This window comes from Pangasianodon hypophthalmus, chromosome 10 (assembly GCF_027358585.1).
Source record: "Pangasianodon hypophthalmus isolate fPanHyp1 chromosome 10, fPanHyp1.pri, whole genome shotgun sequence".
Taxonomy (NCBI): domain Eukaryota; kingdom Metazoa; phylum Chordata; class Actinopteri; order Siluriformes; family Pangasiidae; genus Pangasianodon; species Pangasianodon hypophthalmus.
Window position 1 is genome coordinate 24,741,060 of NC_069719.1, and position 16,490 is coordinate 24,757,549.

The 16,490-nt window shown below is 41.7% G+C and overlaps 1 protein-coding gene and 5 non-coding genes across 7 annotated transcripts; 5 read left to right on the plus strand and 1 right to left on the minus strand.

The window, feature by feature from the left end:
- The first annotated feature begins 111 nt into the window (after positions 1–111).
- On the plus strand, positions 112–183 carry trnah-gug (transfer RNA histidin (anticodon GUG)). The gene has a single exon. It is a non-coding gene; the product is annotated as a tRNA-His (tRNA).
- A 114-nt stretch (positions 184–297) lies between these two features.
- On the plus strand, positions 298–370 carry trnar-acg (transfer RNA arginine (anticodon ACG)). Its single transcript has one exon. It is a non-coding gene; the product is annotated as a tRNA-Arg (tRNA).
- A 1,153-nt stretch (positions 371–1,523) lies between these two features.
- trnae-uuc (transfer RNA glutamic acid (anticodon UUC)) lies at positions 1,524–1,595 on the plus strand. The gene has a single exon. It is a non-coding gene; the product is annotated as a tRNA-Glu (tRNA).
- Positions 1,596–2,762: 1,167 nt separating this feature from the next.
- On the plus strand, positions 2,763–2,834 carry trnah-gug (transfer RNA histidin (anticodon GUG)). The gene has a single exon. It is a non-coding gene; the product is annotated as a tRNA-His (tRNA).
- A 114-nt stretch (positions 2,835–2,948) lies between these two features.
- Positions 2,949–3,021, plus strand: trnar-acg (transfer RNA arginine (anticodon ACG)). The gene has a single exon. It is a non-coding gene; the product is annotated as a tRNA-Arg (tRNA).
- A 1,735-nt stretch (positions 3,022–4,756) lies between these two features.
- Positions 4,757–13,208, minus strand: LOC113533744 (sphingomyelin synthase-related protein 1). Of its 2 annotated transcripts, XM_034307735.2 has the most exons (7): positions 13,072–13,101; positions 11,028–11,132; positions 8,657–9,230; positions 8,061–8,156; positions 7,804–7,921; positions 7,461–7,611; positions 4,757–6,038 (listed from the first exon to the last, which is right to left on the minus strand). In XM_034307735.2, exons 2-7 carry the CDS (start codon positions 11,074–11,076, stop codon positions 5,734–5,736), a joined length of 1,293 nt encoding a protein of 430 aa, XP_034163626.2. In that variant the 5' UTR covers positions 11,077–11,132; positions 13,072–13,101; the 3' UTR covers positions 4,757–5,733. The 2 variants fall into 2 exon arrangements, with proteins under 2 accessions (XP_034163626.2, XP_026781840.1); XM_026926039.3 differs by lacking the exon at positions 11,028–11,132 and having other exon boundaries at positions 13,072–13,208.
- Positions 13,209–16,490: the final 3,282 nt, after the last annotated feature.

The window sequence follows — 16,490 nt, forward strand, 5'->3', positions numbered from 1 at the left end:
TTTCTCACTACACCAGGCCAAAGGTGTGCCGGTACGTCCCACGCGCCATCCAGCAGCTGATTTTCCGGCAGAGTACCACCCCACCCCCGCCCAGGCCCGGGCACGTGGAGTGCCGTGATCGTATAGTGGTTAGTACTCTGCGTTGTGGCCGCAGCAACCCCGGTTCGAATCCGGGTCACGGCATTGGGTTTTCCACCTCCGTCTTGAAAGCTAAGGTCCAGCATGGCTTGTGCCCTCTGGCCCTTTTTCAATGGAAAACCATAAGCAGGTAGGGTCTCACTTCTGCAAGCTTCCCGTGGGCCAGTGGCGCAATGGATAACGCGTCTGACTACGGATCAGGAGATTCTAGGTTCGACTCCTGGCTGGCTCGGTGCCCTTTTACCCCAGTCCAGAGGTGCGCCAGTGCAACCCACTCCAGCAGCTGAATTCCTGGCAGAGTAACAGCTCTCATAATCCCTGAAACGCGGAGAGTCGTGATCCCGTGCTGGCTAGTACGCTGGCTTACTACCACACCCTTCATCTAGCAGCTGATTGTCTGCCAGAGTAACAGCACAACTAACTTGATGCGGGGAGAGCCGTGATCGCGGACTGGTTCGCACTCTGCGTCAGGCCCTCGGTAACCCCGGTCTGAAACTGGGTTATGGCGTGGAATTTTCAATTTCACCAAATCGCTCTTGTACTCGGAGCCTGAGCATAGATTGCGGCTGGTAGCCCGTCTTCAGTGGGACAGCAAAATGACAAAGGATCTCACTCCCTGAGCCCTTACGTGGGCAAGTGGCACAATGGTTAATGCCGCTGACCACAGATCAGAAGCTTCTAGGCTCGGCTGGCTTGGCTCCCTCTCTTACCCCATCTAACGTTCTCTTACAAGACTCGTTGTTAACTCTAACAAAGCTCAAAGCTTCTACTCAGAGTCTGACCATGGGCTGCGACCAGGGTGTGAAGTTTGCCATGGGGAAAGCAAAATGAGGCGGGTTCATCCTACACCCGGCCAAAAGCGCGCCAGTGCATCCCACTCTTCACCCAGCAGCTGATTTTCTGGCAGGGTAACAGGTCTGTGAAGCAGTGCAGGGCCGGGATCGCATAGCGGTTAGTACTCTACATCGTGGCCACAGCAACCCCGGTTGGAATGCGAGTCACAGCATTGGCTTTTTCCGCATCACTCTTGTACTCAGAGTTTGAGCACTGCTTGTGACTTGTGGCCCCTCCACAGTGGGATAGCCAAATGAGCTAGGATCTCATTTCACCGGGCTAGGGGTGGGCCGGTGCCACAATAGATACTGTGTCTGATTATGGATCAGAGGATTCTAGGTTTGGCTTGTGGCTGGCACGGCTCTCTTTTGTCCCATGCGATGTTCTGGGTAATACCACCTGTTGACCACAACAGAGCCAAAACTGCTGCCCACACAACTTAAAAAAAAATACATAAATAAATAAAATTTACCGCTACCCACCGGGAAACTTCCCGGTTTCTAACCAAGTGACGCATCTCCTTCGGGGTGGCCTTTGTGCTCCCCCGGTTGTCCCATATGGTCTAGCGGTCAGGATTCCTGGTTTTCACCCAGGCGGCCCGGGTTCGACTCCCGGTATGGGAACGCAGCTTTACTGTATCCCCCTAGTCGAGAGGCGTGTAGCCTTTCCTGCTCCCTGTGTGACTGAAGTCCATGAAAGCATAAGTACACGGGCTCTCGCTTCCGCAAGCCTTTTGTGGGCCAGCGGTGCGATGGATCACGCGTCCGACAACGGATCGGAAGATTCTAGGTTCCACTCCCGGTTGGAATCACCTTCCTGGAACTGGCTGCTTGTTAACTCCAACAGAGCGCAAACCTCGTACTCGGAGTCTGACCGTAGTAGCCCCTTTTCAGCGGCAAAGCCGTCCTTAACACCCCCGGCTCAAACCTGCGCGGGGGGGAGTGAAACAAGGCTGGTTTTCACTACGCCAGGCCGAATGTGTGCCGGTGCATCCAGCGTCTGGCTCTCTGGCAAAGTAAAAAAGTTTATCAGGCCATGTTAGGTCGGTGTGCCCAAGGTTCATTTCCTCACACACCAACCTGCATGTCCCGAAAGGAACCTCTTCTCTCGCAAATGCTCAAAGGTCAAACAAATGCTCAAAACTAGCAAAGTGTCCACCGAATCACTGAGTTAAAAACAGGCAGGAGGCGTATGACCTATTCCTTAACAGAATCTGAAAATGGTCATTGATTGCAGTCAGTAATTGCTGGTGTTGCCTTTATTTCATTTCATTGCCCAGAGCGCTATAAAGAAATAAAACTAAATAACATCAAATTATATAATTTAAGTTGTATTTAAGCTTGTTCATGAACTGCGATGAACTCTCTGTGCCTTTTATTTCTCTCCGTGTTTGTGAGTGTGGGTACCAAAGTGGAATTGAGCCAAACGTGCAGTGTATTTGGGTTGCAGCATTACTTTTTTCTTAATTATACAAACAAAAGGGGGTATTGTATAGATATGAATTAGATCATCCTTATATATAGTATTAATATACAGTATTATTCAGGTCATCTATCCCATAAAGGTCAAATCTGGTTGCGAGGTCTTGTAAGAATTTAGGTGGGAATTTGCATTTAATTAGCACAAGTTGCCTTGCTATGAGTATAGCAAATGCACTCTCGGCTAACTAAAAAGTCAGCTTTTCTCACTACACCAGGCCAAAGGTGTGCCAGTACGTCCCACGCGCCATCCAGCAGCTGATTTTCCGGCAGAGTACCACCCCACTCCACCCAGGCCTGGGCACGTGGAGTGCCGTGATCGTATAGTGGTTAGTACTCTGCGTTGTGGCCGCAGCAACCCCGGTTCGAATCCGGGTCACGGCATTGGGTTTTCCACCTCCGTCTTGAAAGCTAAGGTCCAGCATGGCTTGTGCCCTCTGGCCCTTTTTCAATGGAAAAGCATAAGCAGGTAGGGTCTCGCTTCCATGAGCTTCCCGTGGGCCAGTGGCGCAATGGATAACGTGTCTGACTACGGATCAGAAGATTCTAGGTTCAACTCCTGGCTGGCTCGGTGCCCTTTTACCCCAGTCCAACGGATCTCTCACTCGAGCGAGAGAGGTCAGACGAGAATGACCGCACTGGTTTGAGCTGACAGGAAGTCTATAGAAACTCAAATAAGCACTCTTTACAACCGTGGTGAGCAGAAAAGCATCTCAGAATGCACAATGCATCAAACCTTGAGCTGGATGAGCTACAACAGCAGATCACATTAGATTCTACAACAACAAAAAAAAAATCTGCAGTGAAAACTTAGCTCTTTTTAACCTCAGTATTGTTTCCACTGCTGTAGCCTCATTATAAAAAAACAAACTCATAATTATTCATGCTTTCATACTCAACTTTATTTACACAGAAAGAGCAAAGTTGACAGTATGAAGAACCAGTTGATTCAGGATTTAGAAAACTGCAAAATAATAAAGCTTCGAAAACATAGCTATCGGTATGACTGTTTTGTCCTTCATCATACATCACTGATCCTGGGAATACCTGAGCAAAAAAAAAAAACCCAAGTCATTCTGCGCATGTTCAGTAAGGCACCTGTAAAGGCGGTGTGTTCGCCACACCCCCAGAAATGCCCTTTCTAAATTGCAGTACTGAAACCCCTGGAATTTAGTGAATGCCCTTATTATAGGACATCGCAGTGTCCACTGGCTCCATACTGCAGAATCTCGGCGGAAGCAGTAGATCAACCAGGTATTTCACACCTACTGTTTTATGAATACTAAGAATTTGGACATACTACTCCTTTGGTGTACTGCTTTTCGCCTCCTGTCCAGTAGGGTAGTAGGTATATTCGGATGCAGCACATGTTCACGAAGCTCCACCCCCAGGATCTACAATGACCAATAGACGGTCTACAAAATGACTAATGGGAGGCCCATTAAAACACAAACAATCATTCCGGGCCAGAAGTCAGTCTTCCAAAGGGGTTTATTCAGCCACATAATACATTTGTCCTTAGGTCATGGCTTAAAGAATTATTTTTTAAATCATGTTCTAGATATTTTGCAGGTTATTTGCACAAACAAGAAATAAAAAAATCGACTGTTGCACCTTTAACACAATAGAAATAAGTGGTGTAAATAAGTCTCGCTATCTGTTTTAGGTTTTGATCCCAGGCTTAGGGTTGACTAAAAACTGTCTCATAGGTGCTTAATTTTATTTATTTATTTTTTTTGGTGATTGCAGTGGTGCTTATTGGCATTATGAATTTTCATATTTTTTTGTGTAAACTTTAAAATAAGTAATAAGCTAATTAGGCAAACACTTTGACCCACCTGACAAGCATTCTGGTATCTCTTGAGGTGTCAGAGACCTGATCTTTCTACATAGGTGTCCTGAGTTATTGCCTGTACAGACTGTGAGCTAATCTTTACGCTTTTAGAAAAAAATGTGCGCAAATATTTATTGCCAACCATGTTATGTTCAATTTTAAATCCTTAGTTTACTGTGTTAGGAAAAACGTTAAATAAATAAATAAATAAATAAATAAATAAATAAATAAAGCCATACTCTGGAGCCAAGAAGGCTGAAGTCATCATTCTTGGTATTTGTGATGCACTTACATTTATTTAACCAGCAGATGGCGCCAGTTTTTTTTTTTTTTTGAAACGGTAATTCGTTTTAGTTGCTGTATATTGATTTTCCACTCACAATGAGACTAATGCATATTGCCATAACATATTTATACCAGAGAGGTCTCCAAAAAGTACACACAGCTGCTCTAAGATGAAATAACTGTACAATACAGTGTTAGAAATATTTATTAATGTAGCATTTTTTTTTGTTCTTATCTTTCTCTCACACATGATCATCCTATGAGTCCTGCACATGATCATTCAAAATTATATATAAAACTGAACTTATTACTACATATAGAACCATTTGCATGTCACAGAAAGAGAGCAGACTACTAGAAACAGCCTTTCTAACAGTCAAGAGTCAAACACCATCCAGTTTGAACAGGGTGCAGTGAAACAAACGGAGCTGGGAGTTGATTTTTTTGTCTTTTTTTTTTTTTTTTTAAACCCTGAGCTTTCTCATTGAGTAACAACATCACTATGTGCATTGTACTTGGTAATACTTCTGGGGAAAAAAGGTTGTGGAGACTCCACTGTTTTATATTAAAGCCACAATAAGTACAGCTACCCTCTGTGATTTTAGGATATCTGTAAAAAGTAGCACTGCTACTCTGAGAAGATGGAGAAATGCAATCCTTCAAATTCACAGCCAGGATTTTGAATACAAAAGCTGAAACCATGCTGGAGTTTAAACTTCTCACACCATCACTGTAAACAACAGACTTTTGTTAGATCATTTACATTAAAAAAAAAAGCATACATTAAAAAAACTGATATTGTGCAGCGCTGAACACATCTTAGCCAACTACTGTGAGTTTCAGTGTCAGTGTACTGTAATGTGCGATGCTACATCTTTAGCCAGCTCTTCAGTTCTACTGTAAATATTTATTACCAAATGAGATAAGAAAGAACCCTGGACTTCGGTTCTCCTTCATAGGAATGTGCCCAGTTGGTACTGACTAGAACAAGATTAGTGTTTTAGTCCACAACACAAAAGATTCTCTTCAGCTGACAGCAAAGTACCAAATGCTGCCATTCATCCTAAAGAAGAACCACTGAATAAATATATTATTCTCCTTAACAATCTAAATCCATCGGCCAACCAATCAAGACAGTCTAACTGTGACACACACACTTTCTTTCTAGCCAATGAGTGTTTTCATGAAGGCAGGCCTGGAGAAGGGCCAGCAGTACTCGTTGGGGATGGGACCGTTGATGTTGCACTCGAAGAAGGAGAACATGGGAAACCAGATGCGAGCTCGGCGGCTGTGCTGGTACGCCCGCGTGTTGGCCAGCGTGTGGTAGTACAAGAACAACCGAGTGGTGATGTAGAAGGCGATGAAAACGTCAATGGAGTAGTGCTCATGAGCAGCCAGGATGAAGAAGATCCCAAACAGGTTCAGCACCCATGCCAGCGTGTGCAAAATGTGCCAGTTACGTGGAGTGTCTATGGAGACAGAAACACCAACAACACACACTACTGATTAAAGGCTGAGAGCACACACTGATCTCATCAAACACCTACACATCAGCATGCAAGGGTGGACAAATCAGTACCCCAGATCCCCAGAAGATGATGATTAATGTGTCTGGGCTATTGGATTTTTCTTCATAGTTGCCTGATATGAAGGCTCAGTAGGCTTTGAGTATTTTGAGTAGTTTGTATGTCAGAGCTGCCAAGGATTCCAATTTTTAATGAATGACTCATCGTACTTTTTAACTGTTTATAGTTGCATTTAATGTTATGGAACATCTGTGAGACTTGAGTCTTCCAAACAGAGTAATTTTTCCTGTCTAATTTCTCTTTAACACGACAAGCTATTTTTTTGTCTCACTGACTTCAAGAGTGAGAAAAGAGTGGCTGTTTGAGGAACGACCGTATATAGCTTCTATAATGTAATAGAATTGATAAGATAAACTCCCTTGCTTGGAAACCTGGAGACTACTGTCTCCTAACACTAAACAAGTGCATTAATATAAACTTATCATTAATCAACACATTCTCTGGTAAAGGAAAAATTATTTGACTACCATTTAGGTGTGACATCATAGCGTATGACATCATAGGTGTGACATCATCAATATAAAAATGCCGTCAGGGGCACAGTGGTTTAGTGGTTAGCACTGTTGCCTTGTACCTCTGGGGTTTGGGGTTCAAGCCCCACCTCCATCCTGTGTGTGTGGAGTTTTCCTGTTCTCACTGTACTTCGGGAGATTCCTCCCCCAGTCCTAAAAGATATGCGTTGTAGGCTGTTTGGCATTTCCATATTGTCCATAGTGGGTGTGTGATTGTGAACTGTGATGGGTTGGCACCCTGTCCAGGGTGTCCCCCACCTTGTCACCTGGGATAGGCTCCAGGCTACCCTGTGTACAGTAAGCAGTACAGAGAATGGATGGATGGATAAAATGCCTTCCTGTGTCCCTGTAAAGCAGGGAAGGCTGGTGGTGATATCAGATGGAAGAGCTAAAAATGTATCTGCCAATAGCTTGACAACAATATTAGGGTTGAGCAATGCATTATATCACAGCTTAGCACCTGCTGACCCATTTTTACCAGCTGTGGCCTTTTTCAGAATCAGGGGGGAAAAAAAAAAGGTATATTGAAAAATGGAAAAACCAAGCAAAATATAGTGCAGCGTAAAGCCATCATATACAGTAACCTCATGGTTAAATGTGTTGAGAAAAAAATAAAGATGCTACTTTATTACATTATACTAGCTACCATTTTATGCTATCAATCAGATCAATCAGATCACTTGCCTTCAAAGAGGGAGCCTTCACTTGCTCAGTGAGCTAGCTAATGGATTTATGATTTGCCCACCCCGCATACATACACGCACAACGCGCACACAGAATGAAGCGCACTCACACTCTGTGACGAAGAAGTTGAGCATGGTGAGAACCACTGTGTGTCCGCTGAACATGTAATCTCCACACGTGTGTACCCCTGTCAGGGACATGCCAAAGCCGCTCCAAATCTCTAATGCGCGCAGGAGTTTTGCCCAGATATCACCGTACATCTACAGAACCCGCCAACACACACACACACACACACACACACACACACACACACACACACACAAATATGCATGTTGTGATTGCCTGCAGGCTGAATGACAGTGGATACATTTGGAATAAAAATAATGAAATGATTCCAAAATTACTTTATTACAAAGTACAGTGTGTAAGGAATGGAAATGTAAATCTCACACCTTTCCTGAGCACTGCAGATGATGTCCAGGGACAGACAGGGAGGTGACGAACATGGTGACACAGCGAAGCAGGAACACGGTCCCTGTTAAACTACAGAATCTGCGAAAGAGAATAGATCTACACACACACACAAACAAAAGCAACAGCCATGAGGTTATATTTAAAGGTGAATGCCCTTGGAAATTCACCTTTAAATAAGTTTCAAGAAGCTCAAATATTTGTTATATTGCACATGCATGTGTAGTTATATACATACCTGTGTTTGTGCAGCAGCAGTATTAGCAGTAATATGTAACACAGGACGAGAGCACAGGCCTCAGCCATGGCAAAAGCCCAGGGAATTCTAGGTACACTGAACCATACACAGGATTAAAGGTCATTAAAAATGAGAATCATACTCAGTAAGTCCCACCCCGACCTATTTTATATCTATCTATAGACTACTCTCTCACACATATACACTTATTTAACTGCCACTATACGACAGCGCAGCTGAATGCTCGATTCTGACTGGTCAGACTAATTTCATATAAAACTTGGACAGTAGTTCTGCCCCAAAGCAAATCACAGGTTTTTATTCATGTACTTGCTGTAATAAGTTATCATTTCTCTAGTAACAACTTGAACTGGGAAAAAAACATAAAGGTTACAAATTGCTGTGGTATAAGAGGAATAAAACACTTGCTTGTATGCTGTTATAGGAACATAATCAACTTGTAACCATAAACAACTATATCACCCCGGTCATTAATTATTTTCCCCTCTGTATTTTATTGTTTACTTAACTGACATTAAACAATATATATATATATATATATATATATATATATATATATATATATATATATACACCTGTCGAGGAATATATCAGGCAGAGGTGGGTAGGTTCGCATGTCAGGCACCCTCTCATGCACCAGCACCATGACAAAGGAGGTGATGCCAAACACAAGCATCACGTAGACAGAGCTCAGAGCTGTCTTCCATCCCTCTGGATCCAGGTAGCCGTAGTCCTTCTTACATTTCCCATTTGTGTAACCGTGACAATGCTCCTCCCACACCGCCATGCCGATCCCATTATACTGTGGGTGGTTTTTGTCTATGCTGCCATTCCATAAACAGCGTTTTGATCCTGAGGTATGTGAGAGAAACACACCATTTGAGCCAAAGTCACTGAGTGGAGTGTGTAAGTGTGTGTGTTGTCTCTGAAGCCCTCGCAGGGCAAGTGCGAGCCTCTTGATGTCTCCGAGCCTCGGGAGCTGCAGGGGTGGGGATCGCAGGTCATGTTCTGTTAGACACAACAATGCGGCTCCGTCCACACGGTGCTTAGTGCAAAGCACCTCCACGTATTCACTGAAGCCCTGCTCTCTGAGCCAGAGAGCCACCTCCTTAATGCTCCAGCCCTCAACCCCAGCACCCGTCACCATACCTACGCAGAACAAGCAGGAAGATGAGAACAGTTGCATAATATCCAGTGTTACCAAACTATTGCATTTTTAACATTTTGCTTTACTTATCTGAATAATACTTATTCTGCCTCCACCCTACCTCATTTATAGTCTGTTTCTAAAGTACAAAAGGAGCAGAGCGGCTCACACCCACAAACACATTTACCATCAGTGTTCTGTAATACACAGTTATCTTTTACAGATTGTAACTGGAGCGCATGCTGTGCTGATCATTGATTTGTTCAGGAACAAAATAGACAGCCTATCACGAAGACCCATATTAGATCCTGAGCTTCAAGATAGGATATGAGAATGTTGAAGAAATATATTTCTGATTAAGAAATAATATAATTGTTTTTATTACATTGGCATTACTGATTGATGAATCCTAATTATGTAAAACCACTGCCGTGTCAAGATAACTTACTCTGGTATATTATGATCTAAGCAATTTCCTTAGAAGATTTTCAAGCTACTTTGTGCAAGTAAACACTAAAAAGCAGTATTTTCATAATGATTTATATGTACTGGCTGAGTATTGAAACTGGAATAGAGTAATATTGACTAGATGTGAGGCTGCAACCTCGCCCATTATCTACAGAAAAAGGATTGCTGACATTATCAGGGCAAAGGGCAGCTGTCCCTTAAACACCAAATCACTCCCTCACTGATGACAGTGATAATAACTGGGAAAAACACATCAACACACTCACAGTGGTCTGAGTAACCTCTAAACATTAGCCACCGCCTATGTCCTCTCTTTCTACCATGTGTACGTAAGACCTCTGAAAACCAGCACTCGTTTATTTTTTCTAGAATCACCTCTCCCACAGATCTGGAGAACTGGAACTGGAAAATAAGGAATTGCACAATCTAACAGAGAGAAAAACAAGTAGAAAATTCTATCCTGTCACGTTGCAAGTGTCTGTGCGTGCATGTGCGCACGTGTGTGTGTGTGTTATCTTTCGTGCAGGCTTTTTGGACGTGGAACTTCTTGACATTATCTTATGAAGCAACACTAAACTCTCCTCTGAATAACACCACTCTGTTAGACACAAACTCAGCATTTCCACTTACTAACCACAGACACGCACACCCAGAGAGAGACAGAGAGAGTTAGAGAGAGAGAGATGAGGCCCCACTTGAGTTTTTCTAGGATATTTTAGCTCATTAATACTACCACAGAGGTTTGGAGATTTTTTTGTGTATATATGTATGTACTATATATATATAAACAAAGTGTACATTTGTTTTATTTAACTATCAATGTATATTTCTTATTATAGACATTGGTTGTGTATTGGTTAATTAACGTATTGGCATTATTGGCCATGCTCTCTGAGTGGTACACTCTCAAACCCCTGTCAATCACAGGAACAGTAGCTAATCATGGGAATCTGTGAGCTCATGTATGCAGAAGAGGGCAGATAGCACTATTCTCATGCTGTGTTTGAGGCAAAGCCTACAACTGGTTAAAAAAAAACAAAAAAACACTGAAAACGCTTGTAGTAGTCTTCTCAACTACCAGTTCCTTCCCCATTTACAGAGTGACATCAAATCAACATGGCTTCTCACACTGTGAACATCTCTACTTGTGCTCCTTCTCTACTTTTAAAATAGTTTATACCAGTATTGGCTTTAGATCAAATAATATACAGGCACAGTACTTGGTTGAATCTATAACACGGACCACACTGATCACTATTTTGAGACAGTAATCATCAACATTAGAGTTATCACAAACGTTAGCTGGCTAGCTTGTTGCTAAGAGTACTCACTATTGTCCGCTGTTGTTTCTGTACTGAAATTGTAGTCCAAAGTTTGCATGAATGTTTGACATTTATGCAACAGAAGAAGGAATACACACTGGATGGGACCCCAGTCTATCACAGGGCACCATGCACACAAGAACACACACACACACACACACACACACACACACACACACACACACACACAATCACACACAGGGACAATTTAGCACAGCCAAGCTGCACTCTGACAACTAAAACCTCATAACCACTTAAAAACAAAACATTATTCATTTGCCTCTCCCATAAAGGAGTGAGATGCCCCTGATGGACAAAGTGCCCCTGGTGGAGGAGTTTAAGTATCCTGGGTATTAAGTATCTTATTCCCAAGAGAGTGTGAGCTCAGTGGCAGTAGTGTTACAGTTTGGCGATCCCCCAGGAGGACCTGGAATCTGTTCCTGGGGATAGAAAAGTCTGGACTGACCTTCTCAGCTTGCTCCCACTGCGACCTCCACCAGGAACAGTGGAAGAAAAATGAATGAATGAAAAACCCTAGCAACACTAGGAACTTACCTCTGCTATAGATATGTGTCAAGCTAATATATATATATATAGACACTAAAAGTGCAAGTTATCAGTCCAACCATATACAATTTCTCATCCATTCATAGCTGATTAACATCAAGATATAACAGGAAAGTCCAGTATGTCATGCATGTATCAGTCAAATACTACGTATTGGTGTTGGCTCTGATACTGACATTAAATGCTGGACTGGTACTTTGCCAATTTTGACACATATTCCACATTAAAGCAGGTTATTTTGACAGAAATGACACATCTTGAATGCGAAGACAGGACATAGCTTGTCCTAAAGCACAAAACTGTCACGCCTCTGTTTTGCATAACCTGGCAACAGAACTTGACTTGAGAATCCTGAATCACTTGGTTGCTAAAAGGATTTCAAGATGAGGTCAGTATCGGGTGTCAGCCAAGATTCAGACCTCCGGTATCGGTGAATAATCTTTGATATAAAAAAATCAGGATTGGTGCATCCCTACAGAATGTTTTGTAATTAGATACCACTGTATCAAAATCTTCTTGATTATTTCTTGATTCCTGCTTTCAGTTGCATGGACATATTCCTTTTTTCCCCAAAATAATCACTGTATCTTTGAAATGAGTGTTTCTAGGCTTTAATCATTTTTCAGATTTTTGAATAAATTGAATCTATAAAATGTCTTCTCTGAAAAATGACTTCTCTCAAAAATTAAATCTCAACAGAAATTATATTATAATGACATATTATAAATGTCAATTGCTATATTCAGAACCAAAACATTTTAGTTTCTAGATGATCTGCATTCATGAAATTTTACAAGTTCCTTCCTAACCTAAGGATATTACAGAGGAATTTCCCAAAATGTTGATAACTGTTGGATTTATGTTTTATGTTTAAGATTTTATACTCTTCTGTAAAAGTCTTTCACACAAGGGTGTATTCACAGTAAAATTAACAATTTAATTGTAACATCATCCAAAGACAAGATATTTGGTTTTATTAGGTATACAGATTTGCATTTATATAATCAGAAAAAAGCCTCACTAGAACAAATAAATCTACATTTTTAAAAAAAAAATCCAATAATAAAAAAAAATCACTGTGATATGTAATGTTTAAAAAACTATTCATTTGTAGTGTCTTGCTTTAAAGACTTTAAATGCTATTAGAGAACCAGGGTTTTGTCCAGAACTCAACTAAAGACACCAAGAAGGTTTGGCTGAAATAAAATTCATTAAAAAAAACTTCAATAATAGACATCAGCCATGGAAGAGAAAATCTATATACACAAAACATCACCCTGTTTTTGAAAATAACATTTAAATCTGCAAATTAGGTAAGAGTTCTCAAGTAAATGCAAAATTTTTCCAAGTACAAGTGAGTAGCAGGATTTAGGAATGTTAGAACAGCAGACAGACATGTCCAAAATAGAGTGTATTCAAATAATTAAAAAAATTACTCTTGATTTATATTAATTTCTGATGTTAGTAATAAAGTATCTCGCCTTACCTTCCCAGTGATGTGATTAGGAAGCCTCACTGTGAGCTCTGAAGCTGAATCACTAGTATCTGTGTGAGTCACTGCCATGCTGCCACAAGCCACGCCACTGCATGTAAACAGGAAGTGCGTCACAGTTCACGTCTGGGTGTGAGGGGATTATATCAAGCAATAATATTTTGGCTTTTTTTTTAACATTAAAATTTTGTCGCATAAAACTAATATCCAGCGATACATTATTATTTCATGAAAGAATATTCTGTATAAAATATTTTGACCGAAATCAGGCGGTTATGGGCGGGGCCTCGAGTCACGTGTCCTGAAGGGAAACTTGAAAACTAGTGATTGAGAGTAGTGATTTAAAAGTGAACAGTTAACCGAATTCTAACTGGGTTTTAATTATTTTTTTTCTTTTATTTACGTAAAGCTACATTTGTGTATATTGTTTACATTGTTGTCTATATGTATATTTGATATATGATGTATCTATTTGAAAAAAAAATGTGGTAGGATTCCGTCTCTCAGGAATCGACTCAGCTTTCCAAATGAATCGACTCTTTCGGCTCCCAAACGGATCACTGACAGTTTTTATCAAACCCGGTCAATTTTATTTTGTTTCGCGGGCAGAAAATACATTATGATTCATATGTCACATTTGATAATGCTTTCTTAAAAAAGTTGTTTTTGTAACAGCTAGTGATAGCGAGAAGAGGCTGTGTTAAACAAATTCGGTTCATTTTGCGAGGATTCATGTGCACACTAGAGACCCCTAGTGGCCAAAAGAATATAAGCCTGAGTTGCATGACATGCAGTGCGTGTGTAAAGACCAATAAAAAATAAACAGCTGAGGTCAGCAATGTCAAATAATTCTGGAAAATTCCAACCTAGAGATTAACTTTAACTTTATTAATATATGGCTAATCTATACAGCTCCAGAGTCCCTGGTTCAATCCTGAGCTTGGGTTAGATAGATAGATAGATAGATAGATAGATAGATATACTTTATTGATCCCATGAGGGAAATTCTTGAATTCTGTGTGGGTTAGTGTCTGTGTGGAGTTTCACATGTTCTCCCCATGTATGTGTGGGTCTCCTCTGCACAGTTGCCCATAGGTGGGAATGGATGTTCGCATGGTGCCCTGTGATGTGATGTTCTGCTTTCCGCCACGGCTTTCTGCGATACGCTCCGGATCCACTGTGGCCAGTTACTGAAGATGAATGAATGGTTAATTTGGGAAGCGCTTTGGCACTTTCTGCAGTTCTTGCTGTATAATGATAGAGCTTTGCAGGCAAGACTAGTTCCTTTGAAATGTGAAGGGAACATCTCATATTAGAGTCTGTGTGAGACATGGAGAAACTGTAAAGACACCAACCTTCGAAAAGGGCAAAACCTATAGCTGATTATGAACATCCGTGTAGCATTCAGGAAAAAACTGACTTGACTTATAGCCAAACTATGTGTCGAAAACACTGACAGCTGTTGTAGAAGAACCAACTGACTTTTAGGATGTGTGCAAGATGGTAAACCAGTGACCCAATTAATTAGTCTGGTGGATCATAAAAAATGCAGATGCAGCTGCAGCTAACGGACTCATGCAAGCAATCTAGGCTGCCCTGGAAAAACTTGACCTCTCTACAGAGAACCTGAGAGAAAAGTCAAGCCACACATTTAGTGTGTTGTAACTTTGATGGTGTTGCAGTAATTATGGGGTCTTGAGCAGGGGTTGCCACAGGTTATGTTATGCTTTTGTACTAAGAACTAACTAAGCTGAGTGTGGTGATTATACATGGTCACCGATGATCACCATATTCACACCACTGGGAAGGGCACTGTTACACTTGTAGGACCTGGAGAAAGTGCACAGTGAGTCCAGGTAGCAGCAGGACAGACTTCCTGGAGAGCTGCACCTCTAAGTAATGCCCATGAAGAGGAGACCCTTTTCATAGAGTGGCATGGCATAGTAGAGGCTGGGCATCCAGCCTATCTGTTGAAGGATTGGCCCACCAAAGGAGATGATGTAAAATGTGGAGAGACCAGAAAGAGCAAACAACTTGAAGTCAGGTGGACCACTCTCAGTTCTAGCAGGTTATTGTGTCCTAACCTTTCACCAGGGAGCCACATGGACCACATGCAACTCCAGCAAACAGAATCTCCGCAATCTCTGTGGCAAATTATGTGGCCTGCTCTTTTCAGACATCACCATGATGCCGAGCTCTGTAATGTGCATGAGGAGGGTGGACAGGCCACAAATGGCATAGGGCCAGTAGGAGTCATCTAAGCATGGCAGTATCCTGATGACTGAGTCCTTTAGATAGAAAATGCATATACCAGCTGCACAAATTCAAGTCTTGCAGCATAGCTCATTAAGCTAATGGTGCATAGTAGAATAAAAACACAATATGGGGGAAATCGGGCCTAAAGTGAAGAGTACAATACAATGGGGTTTTGTGGAGGGAAAACCAACTCCAACATCAGAGCTGCGTGCGTGAAATCCAAATAACTTAGCAGACTCAGCAGTGAATAGCAATAAGTGGTATGGTAAAGGAAAACCATTCAGCCACACGAGCGTCACTTAGCCACAGATGTAGAACTGGCTATTTGGTAGACTCAGCAATAAGCACCATGTAGCATAATGAGAGAAATCCATAGCCACACGTCTGCTAGAAAGTGTAGAAAGGGGAAAATATGGAATAATCTGAGAAAAATGGCTGTTATAGCAGTATTTCCTGCAAATACGGAGTCATCCTACTCAGTATGTATGCAAAAGGCACAAGAAGGTCTCCTGGTGATTCTTAATGCCCCTGGCAGTTAGGATGGGAGAACTAGAACTAAGCTAGTATTAGACCTCAACTTTTCCCCCAGTTTAGTCATTAAAATCATTTATGTATTCTAACATACAAGGTACTCATAGGTTCATACTTTTCCTTTACTGATGCTTTCCTTTTATTGGCTCTGTCACAAAACTTGCATAAATTAGGTGTGTTTCATGTAATTTAGATGTATACAAGAGTAACTCTCCATTCATTTCTTTTCAACTCTGATCAAGGTCCACTGTTGTAGCCATTTTAATCTTTTTTTGCTAGCATTGAACTTGCTAGTGATCATTAGGTCACAACAAAGCTGCATCTAACACCTTAACTTGCACCTTTATATTAGTTACAACTACGGGCATGTCTGTCTACCATCACTGTGATATCCTTGTATTACCAAAAATGTGATATTAAAATATGTGATATCACAGATTCATTCATTCATCTTCAGTAACTGCTTTATCCTGGTCAGGGTCTCAGTGGATCTGGAGCCTATGCTGGGAACACGCAGCGTGAGGTGAGGACACACCCGGAATGGGACAACAGTCCATCACAGGGCACCATACACACACATTCACACCTAAGTGGCAATTTAGAGCCACCTGCTGGAATGTTCTTTT

Excerpts from the sequence above, each read along its gene's own strand:
- LOC113533744 (XM_034307735.2), bottom strand. The coding sequence starts at position 11,076 with ATGCAAACTTTGGACTACAATTTCAGTACAGAAACAACAGCGGACAAT. Across the intron at positions 8,157-8,656 it reads CCTGATATATTCCTCGACAG|TGTACCTAGAATTCCCTGGG; the intron begins GTGTATATATAT and ends TGTATGGTTCAG. Across the intron at positions 7,922-8,060 it reads CTGCTGCTGCACAAACACAG|ATCTATTCTCTTTCGCAGAT; the intron begins GTATGTATATAA and ends GTGTGTGTGTAG.